General features: G+C 43.3%; 5 protein-coding genes across 7 annotated transcripts in view; 3 read left to right on the top strand and 2 right to left on the bottom strand.

Moving 5' to 3' along the window:
• Positions 1 to 17,509, top strand: part of LOC126559341 (calmodulin) — a 279,933-nt gene that overhangs the window by 9,799 nt on the left and 252,625 nt on the right. The window lies entirely within an intron of this gene.
• Positions 1 to 17,509, top strand: part of LOC126559276 (zinc finger protein 593 homolog) — a 338,322-nt gene that overhangs the window by 4,498 nt on the left and 316,315 nt on the right. The gene's annotated exons all lie outside the window — the stretch shown is intronic.
• LOC126558486 (uncharacterized) lies at positions 20 to 1,622 on the bottom strand. Its single transcript, XM_050214508.1, has 5 exons — positions 1,492 to 1,622; positions 1,154 to 1,388; positions 924 to 1,040; positions 580 to 832; positions 20 to 516 (listed from the first exon to the last, which is right to left on the bottom strand). The coding sequence occupies exons 1-5, from the start codon at positions 1,586 to 1,588 to the stop codon at positions 199 to 201; spliced, it is 1,020 nt and encodes a 339-aa protein (XP_050070465.1). The 5' UTR covers positions 1,589 to 1,622; the 3' UTR covers positions 20 to 198.
• On the top strand, positions 4,949 to 11,581 carry LOC126556827 (uncharacterized). 2 transcript variants are annotated; one of them, XM_050212347.1, is made up of 8 exons: positions 4,949 to 5,071; positions 6,679 to 6,885; positions 7,022 to 7,146; positions 8,292 to 8,635; positions 8,769 to 8,892; positions 8,962 to 9,836; positions 9,914 to 10,325; positions 10,401 to 11,581. In XM_050212347.1, exons 1-8 carry the CDS (start codon positions 4,950 to 4,952, stop codon positions 11,579 to 11,581), a joined length of 3,390 nt encoding a protein of 1,129 aa, XP_050068304.1. In that variant the 5' UTR covers position 4,949. The 2 variants fall into 2 exon arrangements, with proteins under 2 accessions (XP_050068304.1, XP_050068303.1); XM_050212346.1 differs by having other exon boundaries at positions 9,914 to 11,581.
• LOC126557589 (glucosidase 2 subunit beta) lies at positions 15,722 to 17,487 on the bottom strand. The gene is made up of 2 exons (XM_050213409.1): positions 16,043 to 17,487; positions 15,722 to 15,971 (listed from the first exon to the last, which is right to left on the bottom strand). The coding sequence occupies exons 1-2, from the start codon at positions 17,485 to 17,487 to the stop codon at positions 15,722 to 15,724; spliced, it is 1,695 nt and encodes a 564-aa protein (XP_050069366.1).

A 17,509-nucleotide genomic window follows, 5' to 3' on the forward strand; every position in this document is an offset into this window, starting at 1 on the left:
GCGATATGGGACGCGTAAAATGACATGGCGAACAAGTGTAATGTGAAATAAAACGACCACGGAGCTGTTTGAACCGTCGAGGGAAGCCAAACGGCTTTCTTTTATATTAATTATGAAATCCTCACAGTGTTTCTGTAAAAAGCACTCAACGTACTTAGTTAAAATGTGACTTATGTTACCATGGTAACGCGGGTCGGCTTACATGTAGACCGTCTTATCGTTGCTATTGACTAGGGGAATATCATAAAATACATCCTTGGGACGTCCATCAGTTTCATTGGTACTGGGGGATTGTATGATTTGTGAATGTGGTGAGGTAGGCTTATCCGGCTCGAATGCAGGATTCGCTATTCCTTGGACGGCGCTCGTATTACGATCGTTCGCAACATCGGCCGACTGTGGTAGTTCAGAAGCATTCGCTGAAGGAATATCGATAACGGCAATCTCAGCTCCTGCTGGGGAGCAAGCATCGGGCTGGTCTTGATTGTACGGTGGTGGGTTTTCAGCAAGGGAAAGCTGTAATGATGGTTTAAATGTAAGCAAAAAGTTATGCACACACCGCGCATCCGCATCTCGTACCGTATCTCCGTCGTATGCTGGAGGCGGACCGCCAATCGGTGTGATATTGTGCTGTGGAACGTTTTCGGTCGATGTACTTTGCTGGCTTGTTTGTCGGTCAGTTTGTCTCTGTTGATACTCATAATTGTGTCTTGTTTCGTACTTTGGTGGACGATCGCGTAAACGCCTAATGACGCGCTGTTGTATCGATGATAAGGACACACGGCTCACGACAGATTGGCGGAATTCGCTTTCCAGTACTTGATTGTTTCGTCTGAAATGTACGTGTTTTTGGAAAAAGTGGGTTTCGTACATAAATCGATAGGATTTGGCATATAACTAAAGTGGCATGGTTGGCTCTATACCTTAAACGGTTGCGAAGTGTTTTGTACAGCAGGAAGCTGAGGGAAATCACACCAAGAACCATTGCGGTTGCCAGCGCCACTTGAGCAGCGGTCAAGAAAAACAACGACTCCTGGCTGCTGCGAATGATCAGGAACGTAACAAACATGATCCAAATACAAATTTTAAACCAAAAATTAACAACTTTTAACGACACTAAAAAACCGGGTCACCGTTGGTGCCGCATTCTTACATGCAATTTCCATTACTATCCAGCGAACATCTGCGGCAAACTTCACGATAACAGGTAAGTGCATCGCTGATACAGCAACCGCGGCAGTACTGTCCTTCGCCCGGGCAGGGCAAACATTCAAATGATCCTACATTTTCAAAGTGTGGTTTGCATTCGCAGTAGCTCTCCTCCCGGCACACTTCAGTTTCCGGATGGCAAAATGTGTCGCCGCACACGGTGAAGCTATCAGCTATTGCTAGGGAACAAGAACAAAGAAAACACACAGTAAAAGTATTATTAATGCACTATACAGAAAAAGGAGCGTCATGACGATGCTTCTCTTTCGCGTATGTACATACCTGCGAGCAGTGTGCTCGAAGTGGTTGTGCCGTTGAACGCCGGAAGCCACCCCAGACAAACAATCAGCCACAAGTATCCTATCCCTGTAGTGCCCATTCCAGAACGTTGGTAAACAAAATCAACATTTTCTGTTGGGCGGCAAATCAGAGTAACCGATGGAAAATGAAAAATTACAGCATGTCACTAGAAAGGATTTTCCGTTGTTTCCGGTGCCACAGTTGGCATGTAATTGTGCCGATAGTCACGATCAAAGCAATACGAACTTCGATAAACCCCGGGCACAATTGGTGGTGAATTGCACCGGGATATCGATGTATTGCGCTGGCCCATGGGCTCTTATCATAATTACGTACTTGGTTTCCAGATTGAGAGAGATAGGTTTACACAGCCGCGAACGTGATGGAGCAAAGTATTATCGTTGGGGATCCAAAATACTGTCTGCCAAACCGGTGGTGTAACTGATTACGTTTCCACACTTCGGAACCGGGCAACTGTTTCTCGTTTAAGTGAACCCGATCTACTAGGAATCAGGATCCAAAATACGAAAGGTAGGAAACGCGAACCCACTGCATAGATTCTAAACTCACATTTGCTACACAACAACCCGAACGAGGTGAAAACGCAGACTAACTGGAAGGCAATGTTTATCGAAAAGCGTTAACGTCGCTATCGCCTTTCGCGCTGTGCTCGGGTGGTGGTGATGTTGATGATGATGGGGCATAGTATCAATATCTTGTGTGAAGATAGTAACAGGTCGCTTATCAGTAGGTGGTTCCTTTCTTCTGCGCCCACTGGCGCGTACGGGAAACGTTCCTTTCAGCGCTAAATGTCGATAACGTGCGAGCGACATGTGCTACAAGCCCGTGATTGCCTTTAGGTTTCTTGGGTTGCCCGTTCATCAGAAAGAGACATTCAATACATAACAGTGCAAAATGTAGACGTTATACCGTTACCACATCCAAAATCCCACTATGTATTTGACGAATGGTAAGTATTTGGTTCGGTTACAGGATGCATTGCATGTGTTACTCATAGGCTTATCTATGAGCCTACAACTACGGTTCTATAAATACTACCAATGTACGTATATATTGAATTTGAATCGGCATGATTAATTGGCAGATTAAGATGCAATTGAAACCCCTGATAACATAGAACTGGGACACTACTCATGCAATGGTAGGCGCCAACCGATTGAATTGGCATTTTAAACATTGACCATAGTGCTCTTACCGTTGCACTAATCGTTCCCATTAAAGCATCACCTGTTTGGAGCCTAATCTAGACCGCCGAATTTTCATTCTTCTGCTCCCACCACAAGACAGATTATTCAGATTAGTGATCGCATCTAACGTGATGATAATGATAATTTTATCTGTTGATATCATTATAACCTTTGTCCTGTGGCCGTTTTGGAAAAATTAAGAATGTTATTAGCATACATTCTATACCGAGCTACATCAACAACTAACGGCCAAAAGCCACGCGCCTTCCAGGCCGATTCAAATGCTTGTTGTTTGTGCAAAACGACAGACGTCCTAACTGGCGAATGCGTTTATAACATGCAGTTCAGTTCGTGCTTTAGCGGCTTGCATTTTGATTTGCCCATACAATAAAAAACTCACACGCGGCATACTGACCTTTTGCAACAACACTTGGCTGGGATGACAGGCTTCGAAAAGATCGTCGCCCGTAACCATAGTGAAGGAAAGTATGTTTTCTCGATTTCGCGAAGTTTTGCGTACGGTTCCATAACATGCAGCATATATTTGGTCATGCAGAAGATTCCATCGGCAAAGCAGAAAAACGGTGAAGTGGTTGACTCCTTGTAGAAGTGTTTTGTTCGATGTAATTGTAATGTAATGAATAGTGTCGTGGTACGGAGTGGAAAAAGGTGAGAGCTTCGCGGAATAATGAGCAGCATCGTACGGTGCTGTATATACTTAGGTAAAGTCGAGAAAGTAATGATTTACGATCTATGCAAACTGATCATAGTGCATGTATGTTACGCCCTTAGAACAAGCCAGCCAAAAGTGCTACCGTACACAGGCAAATGACGCGTACCGCAGTATGCATTCTACGATGCTACCATGAAGACACAAATGGAAAGCAATAGTTCGACAGCTACGCTTTGTTTCGCTTTGAATTCCAGAGCATTGCACCGACTTTCATTGGATGGTTTGTTCCCGTTTCCAGCAGAGTTGCCTATGCTCTTTCCGTGTCGCGTTACCCCGGGTGTACACAGAGAGCATTAGGCAAGGTTCGTGCGGGCGGGCTGTGATTGGAAGAAGGCAGTTGCTGCGATAGAAAATCTCTCCAAACTCTTTACTCCTATACCTACTATCATAATGCTTTAACACCTTTCTCTTTGTGGATTAGCTGACGATAGAGAAAGAAGTAGGTGGGAAGTGCAAGCGCGAACCGCCCGTCCGTCGCAACATCTGTGTCCGTCGACAGCAGCAGCAGCACCAAGCACGGCTATCATCATAGCGCGTAGGAAACATTAATGCATTTCCAAAGGGGAAAGAGTGAGAGAAATAGGAGGGTCAGCTGTGTGTGATGAGATGTTGAGCAGCGCAAGCTACCACGAGACGCTGGGAGAAATCGTTTGTTTTTCTTTTTCACAGTGTGAGAGACCGCGCGGTGAAAACTGTGCGAACTTTTTCTACACCGCGTTTCGTGCTAAACGAAATCATCAAAGGATGCTTTGGTAGTTGTGTAGTGTCGTATTACTAGGTGAATCGTGTGTGCGAAAGTAAATGTTTACCACTTTGCCACTGCTGCTGCTGCTGCCGACGGCACAGCTGGGGATGACCCTCTGTGGAAGCGCCTGCTTACTCACCGGTGATCCCGTTGAACGGTGAACTTTTCACTTATATATAGTACGATGAGTATTCTGACATCAACCAACCGAAGTGCATCAAAATGTGTACGTGTGTGTGTTCAAATACGATGCATTCCACAGTGTCACATTTCTAGTGAATGCACATTTGTGCGAATAATAGTCATAGTATGCGTTGGATGTAGGGGTGCCGTCATCGTTCTCCACAGTCATTTAGATCGATTGTGAATAATTTTCGCATTTTGTCTCCGCCTGTGCTACCCAGTGTGTGCGATACGATGTGCATTTGGTGTGCAGTACATTATGTTTATTGAATTTCTGTTTTATATCCTTCTAACAGAGATGTGTGCGGAGGTGAAACAGGATGTGCGTGATTTAAGTGCGTTTACGAATCTGATCCAATGTGTTCGTTGCGAGTGTTCTTAAAAGAGGCAAAATTTAACTGTTTAAATACCGTGTCGTAGAAGAAAGTTTCGCGATCGGCGCACTCTCCCACATGCACAAGTGGGTTTTGATCGTAAGATAAGCCTATCAGTCAGCTGTTTTTGTTATCCAGCGTTGTTCAGCCGTCTGGACTGGAAAAAGAAGAAATAAAGTGTGTTACATACAACAATAATGCAGCTCCAAACCTTGGGATATGACGCATTCTGGTTGTATACGATTTCGGCCGTCGTTATGGTCAGTATGATCACAACCGTACTATCATGCCTGTGCTGTCGCCGCAAACAGGAGATCAAGTAAGTCTTTCGTTTTGTTCCAGTTTAAATGTCCCGTAGTTTTTTAGTTGGTGTGGTTTTGCTTGCTCACTTGTGTTTAGAGGGAACTCGTTCATAAGACATCCATTAAATGACTCTCGGCAAATGAAATCTCCATTTCATTATTGCTGCACAGCAGCTGAGTCACGTCACAAATCAGAAGAAATAATCAGAGCTGTGGGGTCTCCCACAGGCTCTCCAAATTCATTCAAATTTAACGTTATACTTTTCGTTTTAATATGTGTAGAACGAGCAAAAGGTTAATTACATTAAAGGCGTAATGCTTTTTGATGTGTAAATAATGCATTAAATTATCATTGTATAAATCATGTTTTACGTACTCAGTAGTTTTATGTCTAATATGTATAGATAGATTGGTTTAAATCATGGGAAAAAAATACCACACATATAATCTCAATATTAGTATAAATAACTTTTTTGACGATGGTTATCACTCCCGTAGTGATGCAATATATGCATCATACAAGTGGAGCATGATTGCTTTCCATTGTTTTTTTAAAGACTTCTTGGTTTTGTCAGGTTTTTATGACCATTTTTCAGTTTAAATTAAAATAGACTTTTAAACTTTGACTAATATCTGCCGGATGATGATACCAGTCAAGTGGTGGATGACCAAATGCAACAATAATCTATAACTTTCCTAACTTACGGATTGAACAGCAACAACTTCTCTGTGTATGTCGGCCTTTCGTTGCTGAAGAATGACTGGTTTTTAAGAACAAAGCATTCCATTCATATATCCTAGAATATAACTCTAGAATCGAGAAGAGAAGAATTCCAATGATGCGCTGTACGAAACGGATCGATTTGGGAGTATGTCACAAATCTATTGCAAAGTGAGCTGTAGCCACTGCCTGGCGCAAACTTATAGTTCATCTCACATGACTCAAAATCAAGTATCGAAATCAAGGGGATTGCCCGATATCATACACCAATTGTGACCGTTGATGTGGCACCGCCATCGTTGTCTTCACAGAAATATGGGCAGCACACCGTTTCTGCATAAAGCCCGAACCGAACAATGAGTTTGGGAGTATGTTTGATTAATTGGAAAATCATTTCAATGCATACATAAATACATCGATCAGCTGATCGCTTAGGCTTCGAATTTTTACTTTACAATTAATAATGACTGTATGGTGCAAGGCTTCGACTTTGTTATTAACCAAATTTAGTTTTTATTATGCCATACGTAAACCACTTTTCTTCGACATTATATACATATAACACCGCATCTTAAAATAATACTTTAGTTCGCTTGTCTTGTTTAGTTGCTATTTATGGTTTTGTTGAGTTTACTCTATAAAACATTATATTTCTTTGGACGAGTTTTGTATGCAATTGTTTTTTTCTTTCTTTCTTTTTCTTTCTCTGTTACTGTTTGGTGTTTGCTGGATGTTGTGTGCGTGTGTGTATGATTATGTATTTGCGTGTGCTTGCATCTGACCTTACCATACTTAAATGGTTGGGATGACAAAAAAAAAACACAAAAACATCTCAATGCACCGATCTTCTCTTCATTGCTGTCGCTGCTGCTGTTCATGTAAACGCGCGCACGAACTTTTAAGAAATGATCTTCTCGGACTAGAAGGTATGGTAAAACTCACCAATCCAGAGGACACTTTGTTGCCTTCGGGTTCGAACGGTGCAATCAATGCACCGGCGACAAACACCGGTAACGGTGCGCTGGGCACAAACTCATCAAATGCATCGAATCTCCGACCAGCCAGTGTTGGTGGTGGGTTTGGTTCGGATACCGAAAGCAGTAGTAAAAGGTTTGTCGATTGTTTTTTGTTTTATTTTCAAGGATGTTGTAGCTTTTTATGTGTGTTATCAGTCGTGTGATGCATAGCACGTATTTTTTAGATTTTCGCTATAGTTTTGTTCTTGTTTTATTTCACAATACGGCAGAACTTCCAATGCACCACATCGAAGTTTGCCAGATATCCCAATCGCAGAACCAGCTGGTGATAACAATTCGGAACTATATGCTACCGTTGGAGACAAAGTGCAGGATTTGCCGCAAGGGAGGAGTCGTAAGTATATTTTGCACCTAACTTAACTAGGACTAACCGAGCATGCTCGAGTAAGGCAAAAAAAAAAAACAGATAGGAAATACCCCGGTTATCTAGTTTATAAAAACAGTCAATACATGCGGTGTTGACAATACGGAGCAAGCCGTCATACTTAAAATTAATAAATAAAATTGAATTGACTAGGACTATAATACATACAATATGATAATGACTAGTATCAAAATGTTCTCAAATCACTTCAAAAGACGTAGATAAGTATTCAACATGTATGTAAGATGCGGGCCGATGGTGAAGGCGACAACGGAGCCGGTTTTTTAAACGGCAGTACCGGGGTTCAAATCCCATCCGGACCGTCCCCCCGTAGTGAGAACTGACTAACCAAATACGTGGTATCGGCAGTCTAGAAAGCCCTTTCGATGGCCGGCATGACCTTAGAGGTCGTTAAGCCAAGAAGAAGAAGAAGTAGGATGTGGGCCACGAGAGATTTCAAAATCAAAATTTCAGGTTCTCATGGGTGGGTGTTTTTGAAATTTTCTCGCTTTGAGATTGCTTTTCCACAGAACCTAGCGCATACGTAAGCTACCTACACGGGGCGATGGAGAAAAATCTGAAATCGCATTTTTGAGATTTTCAACAGTTTTGGAATGATTTAAACAGTTTGAATTTCCCGTGGCCCGGTACCTTGTCTTGGTGCGATCAGGCAGAATCTGCAGTAAGGGTTATATGAGAAAAATTATGGTATATAAATTCTACGTACATAGGAGGACAAAAATCATCGTTAGAATATCCCATCCGGAACACGTTCAAAGAATTTTGGCAATAAAATATTCAAGATTACGCAAGGAGCTAATGTATTGACACCATCTGCCAACTAAGTAGTACTATTAAGTTCAATTTGTATTGAACTATCGTTTAGCAGTGGTTATTAATGCAATTTGGCCAACAGGGTAGGATACGGTGTATAAACCTTTTAACGTAGTCTTACCATATTGACAGGCTTGTGTGACTAAAAGTTTACTTTCAACAACATTGCATTTAGCGCATTTAATCTGTTTTACATGAACCTATATATGATAAATTAGCTTTATATCGGTCCATGAGTTAACATTGATGTACAAATATTTATGTTGTATTGCTCTACACAGCATCGGCAAGCTTGAAAAAGCAAGCCAGCGTTTCACAGCACAGTTCCATCAGCCAGGCAGATGATATAAGCTCCCCTTACGCGCGAGTCAGATCACCACCACACGCGTACGACAAATTGCGGCGCATGGAACATCCGTATGCACAGGTCGCGCAACCTGGATCAGCGGCCGGAAGTACTGTGTTTGAAGGAGGAGCCAGCGGACCATCGGGGACAGCAAATCGTTCAAAGCCGCGGGACGGCGATGATGATGACGATGAAGACGATGACGATGACGAGCTAATGAGTCCCATTTCGCGCCGCGAATCATCTCAGAATATAGAAGATCGAGAAAACTCAACAGTGGTAAGTGGCAATGGTCGCGTACGATATCTAACAAAATGGGAAATTTAATGTATCTATGTTTTGTTTGCGACAATACGGCACTGGACCGTAATAATCAATTGTAAAAGTAAAATATGTTTTGTTTGCATTGTAGGATATTCCGGCTGCGTCTGCGATTGCTGGACGTGTGTCTGCTAGTCAAGACTTACCATACATGACACCACCAATAGTTCAACCTTCATCTCAGCATTTTAGTGGAGATTCTCAAGATTCCTCCAGTGAGTACGACGATGTTGCAGTTGTTCTAATATGACTAAGCTAATGGTAAACTGTTGTAATTTTCCTAGAGGGCTACACGAGCATAAGCGTGCGGGAACCGTTAGCCAATCTACTTCCGCAGAACATGCCGAATCAAACGACCGCCAAACGGAGACAGATATTAGGTGACTCGCACTATGCCACTGTGTCAGACGATTCGGACGAGATGTATGCCGCGATTGATGATCCCGGCAATCAAGGTGATCTGTACACCAGCGGGTCAGAAACGTACGCACAAATCCAACCCCCAAACGCGATGACAGTGTCGGTCGAAATAAATACGGGTGCGTCAAGCAGACCACAACCCCCGTCGGTGCAGACGCTGCACGCAACCGTGAACGATGCGCTTGATTCTGGGGGCATGTCAAGCAGCAGCAAAACAAACTCCACACCATCGAACCGACTCAGTAATCATAGGAATATGGCACCATCCATAGATGAACACACGCACGGAGCTCCTTCACACTTGATTCCATCGGCAGCCCCGATCGAAGGAGGAGGAGCAGGAGGATTAAGGGCCCAAACGTTTGTGCAGCATTCGCGTCAAGCATCGTCCTCAAGTTGCACAAGTTCGGTAGGAAATTTGGGTTCGCCGAAACCGGAGAAACGGCAAGCAAACAGCCCATTGCCTCCGACGCCAAAAACACTAAAGCACCAGGCAAATAATTTCTTCAGCACTTCCAATCAGTCTATGATCGGGACGGGTAGTGTGGCATCGTCGAGTACAACGACAGCCACCTCGGGGCGTAATTCAGTTGGTTCGGTTATCGAATGTGATGGCACGGCAGCGTCCAACAGAGACAGCACAGGGAACAAATCGAATGTGGATGGTGACGGTACAATGCTACCAAACGGCAAGCAAAAGAAGAGTCCATCAAAAGATTTGGAAGGAATGTATGCAAAGGTATGACATATTCGGACGTTTGAAGGTGTGAATTTCCAATAACCATTCGTTTGCCCCTCTCTATCTCTGTCTCGTAGGTAATGAAAAAGAATAAACTATCGAAAGTACCATCACAAAACTCATCACCCGTGCCGCTGCGAAAAGATGGTTCCCTTGATGCGCAACATCTAAAGCAACAGTTCCTGTCCGATTCGGATATGTCCCAGTTTAACGGCAGCGGATCGCTGCATAGTGGATCCCCGAACAGAAATATGACAACCGCACAGCGCAACAGCACCGGGAACTGCCAAAACAAGGAACCTGGCTATGAAACTATCCCGGGTGATACTGTAAAGATTGGCATGGAGGCGGCAGCTTCACGCAAATCGGCCGATTATGCACAGATACAGAAAATGCATCGCAATCAAACCTCCGGGACGACAACGGTGGCCAACATTTTGCTGGCGGGTGGCGAAGGGTCAAATGCACTAAGTGCGATAGTAGCGCAAGGTATTGAATCGGTGTCTCTCGGTTCGCTAGAAATATGTCATGGTATTGACGAACATTATGAACGATCTTTTACAGCAGACAGCGAGCCAGGGTACGAAAGTTTGCCGGATACTCGCGGCAGTATGAATGACCCTGGCTATGAAACACTTAATCGTGGTTCGAATCGTACCGAATCGGACTCGGATCCAAACTATGAAATATTACGTCCAGCTGGTAGTAAACCATCGACTGCGAGTCAACCCTTAGGAGCGAGCAAACCGAGAGCTGGCGATAATAATCGTGACAGTGACGGGTACAGCAGCATACGTGAGCAGCCGGGAAAACCGGCACATCAAACAGTGAAAAACGGTGCAAGAAATCGTTTAGATTTTGGTGGAGCTCGGAGAGGCGGTGCGGAGGATGAAGATACGGACAGCAGTACGCCCGGGTACAGCAGCATCAAGGAAAAGGACGACTACGATCCGGGATATAGTGTGATTTCGGAGCGAAAAAATCCTCCGCCGGGTCACGATTATGCAAGCATCACGGAGGAAGCAAAAAAACGTAAGCCAAATATTAACAACAACCTAGAACCGGACGACGAATCGGACATATACTCTAGCATACCACATACCGCGTCCGGAACGCTGACAATGCCTTCACCATCTGCAGCCGTCGCTATTGTTGGCGGTTCCAGTCCACCGGGCGGATCTGTTGGCATCGCTATCGAAAGCGGCACCAACTTTGGCACGATGGCCGATCGAACGGGTGGGGTGAGCATGGGGACGCTTTCGTCCTCGCCGGGTTATTCCAGTATTTCGGAAACGCGCACAACTCCCTCGTCGACCGATGGAGATGGTGACGGTAGTACAAGCTCTCCGGATCAGTTGATCGGATATGGTAAGCACAATAGCAATACAAACACTACGGTAACGACTAACAATAGTTTGAGTCGGATATCGAGCAACTATGAATCACTCACCGGTAGTGAATCGGACCCTAACTATGAATCGGTAAAATATCTCAATGTTAAGGAAAACCCTTACGAACGACTCCACAATGAGAGTGGTGGAGGGGGAGGAGGAAGCAGTGGGATGGAATGTGTACCTAAATCCTTGACGAATGATTCACTAACGACAGACTCCGATACAGCAACTCCGACTCCGGTCACACAAACGTTATCGCCGGGCGGAAACCCATCAGCGCGTAGAGCGATGATGGGCACACCGGATAGTGATGGAACGGTACCAGCTGTTGGTGACTACTTTCAAGTGTAAAGAAAAAGTGCCCCATTGAGCGGATGCATTAAAACGTGATTATTTTATCTCCGATACACACATAAACACTTAAAAAAAGATAATAATTGTTAAAATCGCTTGTTAACTTGGTAAAGGAATGTCGTCATTTCGATGCTACTTTTGACCGCAACATTTTCCCTTTTGGTTGCTGCAGAGCAGAACACATACCAGAGCTTGATTGCAAAATCAATGTATGATGATTGCAAAAGCACGATATTATTCTATTAATTCCATTTTAATGTTTTATCACACACACATGCACACACAGGGGCGACCCGGTGGTATAGGCGACAGCGGCGCCGATCTTCAAACGGCAGGAAGGGGTTCAAATCCCATCCGGACCGTCCCCTCGTAGTTGAGGATTGACTAATCAACTACGTGGTATCGGCAGTCTCGAAAGCCATTTTCGATCGCCGGCATGACCTTTGGGGTCGTTAAGCCAAGAAGAAAAAGACACACAAATTGAACGCAACTGAACGAGCGTGTGCCTGGTTTCAAAAGTTCCTTTTGACATGAAACAGATGATGAACCACGCACATTAAGTAAGGAATATAGAGTAAGCCCGCAATACAGATAGCCATGGGATTCATGTTTTATTATTGCGCTTCCGACTTCTTCCTTGCTGTTCCTGTTGCATGCGTATAGTGTGCATTGTGGGTAGTTTCATTTATGTGCATAGAGGAAAATGTTAGTATAATTCGCAAACCAGCACAAATTTTGAACATTTGACCAGAGAAACATAGATAGGGTGGCAAGACAGATATAAAAAAAGCAAATGTTTTGCAGGATCGTAAGGTGGAGAAGTTAAACGAACAAAAAACATCTCCGACCGGCTGATTATTAAATGATTATATAGGACTGATCGGGAAGAATCCCTAGTAAGTATCCCACCCCATATACACACACAGTTAGAGAAGAGGAACAACACTAAATACTTCGTAAGCTAGTTATTTTTCCTTCCTTTGTAGCAAGATCGTTGTATGTACGGATAAATAAGAAGTGAGTCTTGTTCGGTCATGTGATTTACATATACAATTGGCAAGAAGAATCTTTATTGCACATACATAGCTGTGTATCGCGACAACGAAATGAATGCTTACTATGGCAAACGGACGGCCCCAGTCACGAGTCTTTGTTATAATTAGCTAAATGATTGAGTTTTTATACTCAACATTTGTGTACAATGACGATACAGAGTATCCCGAAGTTTTTTGACGGGTTCTCAGGTATTTTGAAATCTGTTGCACAGTGCTTTGTTATAGTTTTCCCACATATTTTTGTATGTGTCTAATTGCTAAAAACCAACAGAAGAAATGAAAAAAACAACATTTGAAGAGAGAAGATGATAAGAGTAAAAACTAAAAAAACAAACACATTCTTTTAAACACAAAATTAGTATTTTTGCATTAGGAGGTATAAATGATTTGCTTAAAAAACGTAACCGTCGCAACAATTACGATTTTTAGGAACCAATAATTGTTTAGAAATGGGTACAGAAATAACTTCTGCCTTTATTAAAGTAAAAATGGTTTTAAACGCATTTGCAAACATCTTTAGTTTGACAACAACTTGATTTGTAATTAGATTTCCAGTATTTTTGTCATGTGAATACCTTAGTTCCATTTTTTTGTATGTTGGACATTGAACCAGGATGCGAAATGCATAAGATGTACTTTAAAAGTAATGATTGCAGTTAAAAATTGATCGCTACACGAGCTACCGCGCTTTCCATATTATTATAATATTGATATTATTGAATACTATCGGAAAAAATCGAACAAAACAACGTGTTTCTTTAAGTCTGTTCTAAAATGATTAGAATAATAGATTTATCCATCTCGCCAAGTAATTGTTTCATTAAAAAAATAATCATCGAATCAAAAATATCTGGGAATTAGATTAAAACATTCTTCAAATGGCGATACTTTGTGTATTCGACACAAATTTTCATTCTGTACACATTCAGTTGGATTACGTATTATTGTTTTAAAAGTTTTTCGTTTTTTTTCTTCCTTCCCTTCTCTGTGTGTGTAGGTCTGAATTAGCGTTTATTTTGTACATATACATACATTCATATAATACGTGCTTCCTAACGTTCACTGTACCTTTATCGTAACCGCCACTCCTAAAGAAAGTATTTTTTACCAACCAGAAGTAAAGCTTAGGTTTGTTGTATTTAAATATGTTTTTTTTCGTTTGTTTATTTGTTTGTTTGTTTTATTTTAAATCAAACCGGCCGGTGTTTCTTTGTATTTGTTTTATTATACATATGTATTACTATTTTCCGATCAGCATTAATATTATTGAGTTGTTAGGATTTGTTGCAAAGCTTTATTTTATTTATGCGTCCATAGCTTTTGTGGTAGCTCTATAAACTCACAATCCCCATCGTTTGCAGTGTTATACTGTAAGGAAGGCTACAACGATTCAAGCAAACAGAGTGAGATATAATCAAGCCAAACCTTATGGATGGAAGGAGACCAGGGCGGTTTAGCGTGTAATTCATACTGTGTTGGTAATATTATATTTATTGCATACTTGTTTTAAGTTCCATCAGCACGATCGCACTTTTGTCTGTGTATACACGTGTGTAAAACATTCCGAGGTTTTTCTTTTCTATTATCTTTGCCCTTTCTGGTGTTGTAAAAGGCCAATACTGAATCTTTATACAATGAATGAAAGAGGGACACAGAATTAATAATGCTAACGAACAAGCGCTAACGATTTATCTAAGATATTGCCGCGTATGATGCAAACAAGGGAATTATATGTGTGAAACGTACGGCAGAACGTAACAAAAAAAACATTGTTTAAACTTTAACATTAGGAAATGAAAAGCAATTTAAAAATTCTTATACACTCGCGTTATTGAAGAGAGACAGCGATTGCAAGGCGAAAGTTTATGGAGCGACATTTATAATCAATTTGAGAGTAAGTGCGAACCAACAAAAAAGGAAACAAAATCGAAGATCTAATTAAAAAGAATACTTACACGAAAGGAAATACATCTTTTTAGTGGTGTTTTTGTAGTCCGAACAGTTGCAAACACTTAAATCATTTAAAAACTTTCGGTTTTTGGTTATCATTCCTCATCAGTCCTAACCGGTCGGTTAGGACCGGTTTATCAATTCTCGCATTATCAATGACTTATTTTCTATAGTTTGGAAGCAGCAATGCGGCTTTTTTACCACGTTCTATTCTCTGCACTAAGTTGCTAGAGCGATTCATCTGACACTCGACGATAGAAACATCGGGAGAAAGTATCTATATTATATAAGCCAATCCAAATCCTGGCATACACTGAAGACACGGACATGATTGATTCGGGGATTTCTATGCCGGTAAATGTAAATAAACAGCTCTGGTCTGTGAGCGGTCAGTCTAGATATACGAAGCAGTGTTGCTTTTACTTAAAAAAAATTGAGCAGGTGTTGTGTCACAGAGCTTTATGGGCAAAAATTGTGACACCCCTGGATCAGCGTATTGTGTCTATGGAACTAGGAATTAATCTAGAATCCGATCAAAAGAAGGGACAAAGATATGTTTTAACGTAGATAGTTTTTTTTATTATTCTTCTATTCGTTTTATAAAACAAACGTACTTTTACCTTTCACAACATCTTTACACGAACGAAATGTTGTTTGTTCACAGTGCTTACTTCTCGAAGATGATAATTTGTAATAAGTTGTATACCAAATTAGTGAAATTTACTCGCCATCATCAGCGGAAAGGGTTCATGTCTCACTTTTTCTCTCTTTCGTCCATTGTCCTGAGCATTGGAATGACGACGGTACTACGGTATGACGCTCTGCTAGAGGTATCGATATTCTTCTAATGGAACGAAAATGTGTGGTCTCATCGAACGTATCGCCGCGTGTAGAATTTAACTCTGTCAGTCACTTTTTGCACATTAAAAACGTTTCCAAACGCACAATTATATTGATTACACTTTCGCTGTCTCTCGCATCTGCCGCACCACGTGGTGGCGTGGGAATGTTGATTCGATTGGGACGATCATCGTTGGTAATGTTTTTTTTTAGGGAGACGACGAAACATTCAGCTCGTCGAAATAGGCAAACCAATCCCGAACGATACCGTTTCCGATAAGCTCGACAACACCTACAGCTCGTCGTGTGTTTCTTTGGCACCGTTCGATTGATCTTCCTGGTAAAAGCAGGCGGCCGGCGTTTGCATGCGATACTCGTACTCGCATCTGTTCGGTTCGGTGACGGATAACACTCTGGTGTCGAGGCCACACTCCAGATGTACCAAGGCAGACCGTTGCGGACCGTTCCAGCAGGGCGCTCCGTTCGAGTAAAGCATGGCGCTATAATCGCCCGGTCCATTCCATCGATCCCAGGTTCCCAATCTAAAGGGCAAAGAAAACACAAACAATGTGATTGCCATGGAAGAACTTGCCGAATGCTTGTAAACTCTTACCTTGTCTCAGCGCCGCCGCTACGTGGCTGCTGACTCGCCCTATCGAACGGGCACAGTTTGTACACGTACTCCCGATCCTCAAAGTTGAAACATTCCCCGTTCAAGGCAGCAAACTCTTCCTCCTTGCCGTAATCTTTGTCCAACAACTCCTTAATACTGCGAATTTCCTGCTCCATTTCACGCACGTGTCGATCGGCCTCCATGTACTGGTTGCGCGCTTCGTTCGCCTTGTTAATCAGGTCCTGCGTGACGGGATCATACTCGACTGTCGGTTTTGCGGCTGCTCCCCGTGCCGCTTCTTCAATCTCTCCCTCGCCAACATCGTCCCCTTCATCTTCTTCCTCGTCGTGCTCTTCCAGAGCCTCTTGATCCTCCTCGTCGCCGTTGGACCGCTGATATTCCTCATCTCCGTACTGACCGTCTTGCCCGGTTTGATCGTTGGGTTCGCTACCCTCCAAATCGTACATCCCTTCCGATTGTAGTTCCGCTTCTTCAACCACCTCCTCCTCTCCATGGTTTTCGCCCGGTGCTTTGAACAGTCCGGAATCCATCATAAGAAATGGTTTGATGCGCGGCCAACATAACGTTACGAACGTTTCAAAATCTACCTGGTCCCGTTCGTCTAGGAAGAAGCGTGCCTCATCTTCCGTTACCGCACCGTCACGGTTCCGGTCGAACACGATGCGCGTCTGCAGTTCGACCAACTCGAGCATTTGATTCTGGTTCGAATCATACTTTCGGAACGTTTCCTCCGCCTCGTCACGATTGTTCACCGCTTCCGCTTCCTCTTTAACTTTTTTCGCCTCCTCCTCCCGGTCACGGTAAACCTTGAGGGCCGCATTTTCCAACTCTTCCGCCTCACTTTTCAGCGTTGCCTTTTCCTGTTTGAGCGCTTCAGCCTCTGCCCGGTTTTTGTCGAGTTCGGCCAGCCGGACACGCTGTTCATCCTTGAGCGCTCGTCCTCGTTGGCTCATTTCAAGCCGAAGCTGGTTACCAGTTTTCAGCATCTCGCTACGCTGTTTTTCCCGCATACGGTCCTCCTTACCGAGCTCGCTGCATGTGTTCACACAGTTTGCCTGGGAAGCGTACTCGTCGGACGCATCGCAACAATCACAGATACCATCGTTTACCCGAGAGCTTGGAATGCTCAGCGGTTTGTAACCGGCGTTGGTGCAGTGAAACGAACCGCCCGGACAAGCGGCCGTCCCCGGCTCATCGCTCCCGTCGTCACAATCACAGTAATCGTCGTTGATGCGCTCCCGGTGTATCACCTTTTTGCCGTCGAGACAAACGAACTGGCCGCTGCCAGCACGATCCTCGTACAGGCTGGTCTGTGAGAGAGATACGCCTCGTGGACGGGGCAGTTCGGTGAGTACCAGTAGGCAGAAGTTACAGATCGTTGCCAGCAGCAGCAACCAGGTACCGCTACACTGTTTAGGGGACATTTTTGTGCTGTTGTTGTTGGTG

This window comes from Anopheles maculipalpis, chromosome 2RL, assembly GCF_943734695.1.
Source record: "Anopheles maculipalpis chromosome 2RL, idAnoMacuDA_375_x, whole genome shotgun sequence".
Taxonomy (NCBI): Eukaryota; Metazoa; Arthropoda; class Insecta; order Diptera; family Culicidae; genus Anopheles; species Anopheles maculipalpis.

Bases quoted from the DNA above. Each gene is read 5' to 3' on its own strand.
- LOC126557589 (XM_050213409.1), bottom strand. From the start codon at position 17,487: ATGTCCCCTAAACAGTGTAGCGGTACCTGGTTGCTGCTGCTGGCAACG. The intron at 15,972-16,042 runs GTAAGAGTTTAC...TTTGCCCTTTAG, and splicing joins AGCGGCGGCGCTGAGACAAG to ATTGGGAACCTGGGATCGAT.
- LOC126556827 (XM_050212346.1), top strand. From the start codon at position 4,950: ATGCAGCTCCAAACCTTGGGATATGACGCATTCTGGTTGTATACGATT. The intron at 8,636-8,768 runs GTAAGTGGCAAT...TTTGCATTGTAG, and splicing joins ATCGAGAAAACTCAACAGTG to GATATTCCGGCTGCGTCTGC. The intron at 9,837-9,913 runs GTATGACATATT...TCTGTCTCGTAG, and splicing joins TGGAAGGAATGTATGCAAAG to GTAATGAAAAAGAATAAACT.
- LOC126558486 (XM_050214508.1), bottom strand. From the start codon at position 1,588: ATGGGCACTACAGGGATAGGATACTTGTGGCTGATTGTTTGTCTGGGG. The intron at 1,389-1,491 runs GTATGTACATAC...CTTGTTCCCTAG, and splicing joins TTCGAGCACACTGCTCGCAG to CAATAGCTGATAGCTTCACC. The intron at 1,041-1,153 runs GTAAGAATGCGG...GATCATTCGCAG, and splicing joins GATAGTAATGGAAATTGCAT to CAGCCAGGAGTCGTTGTTTT.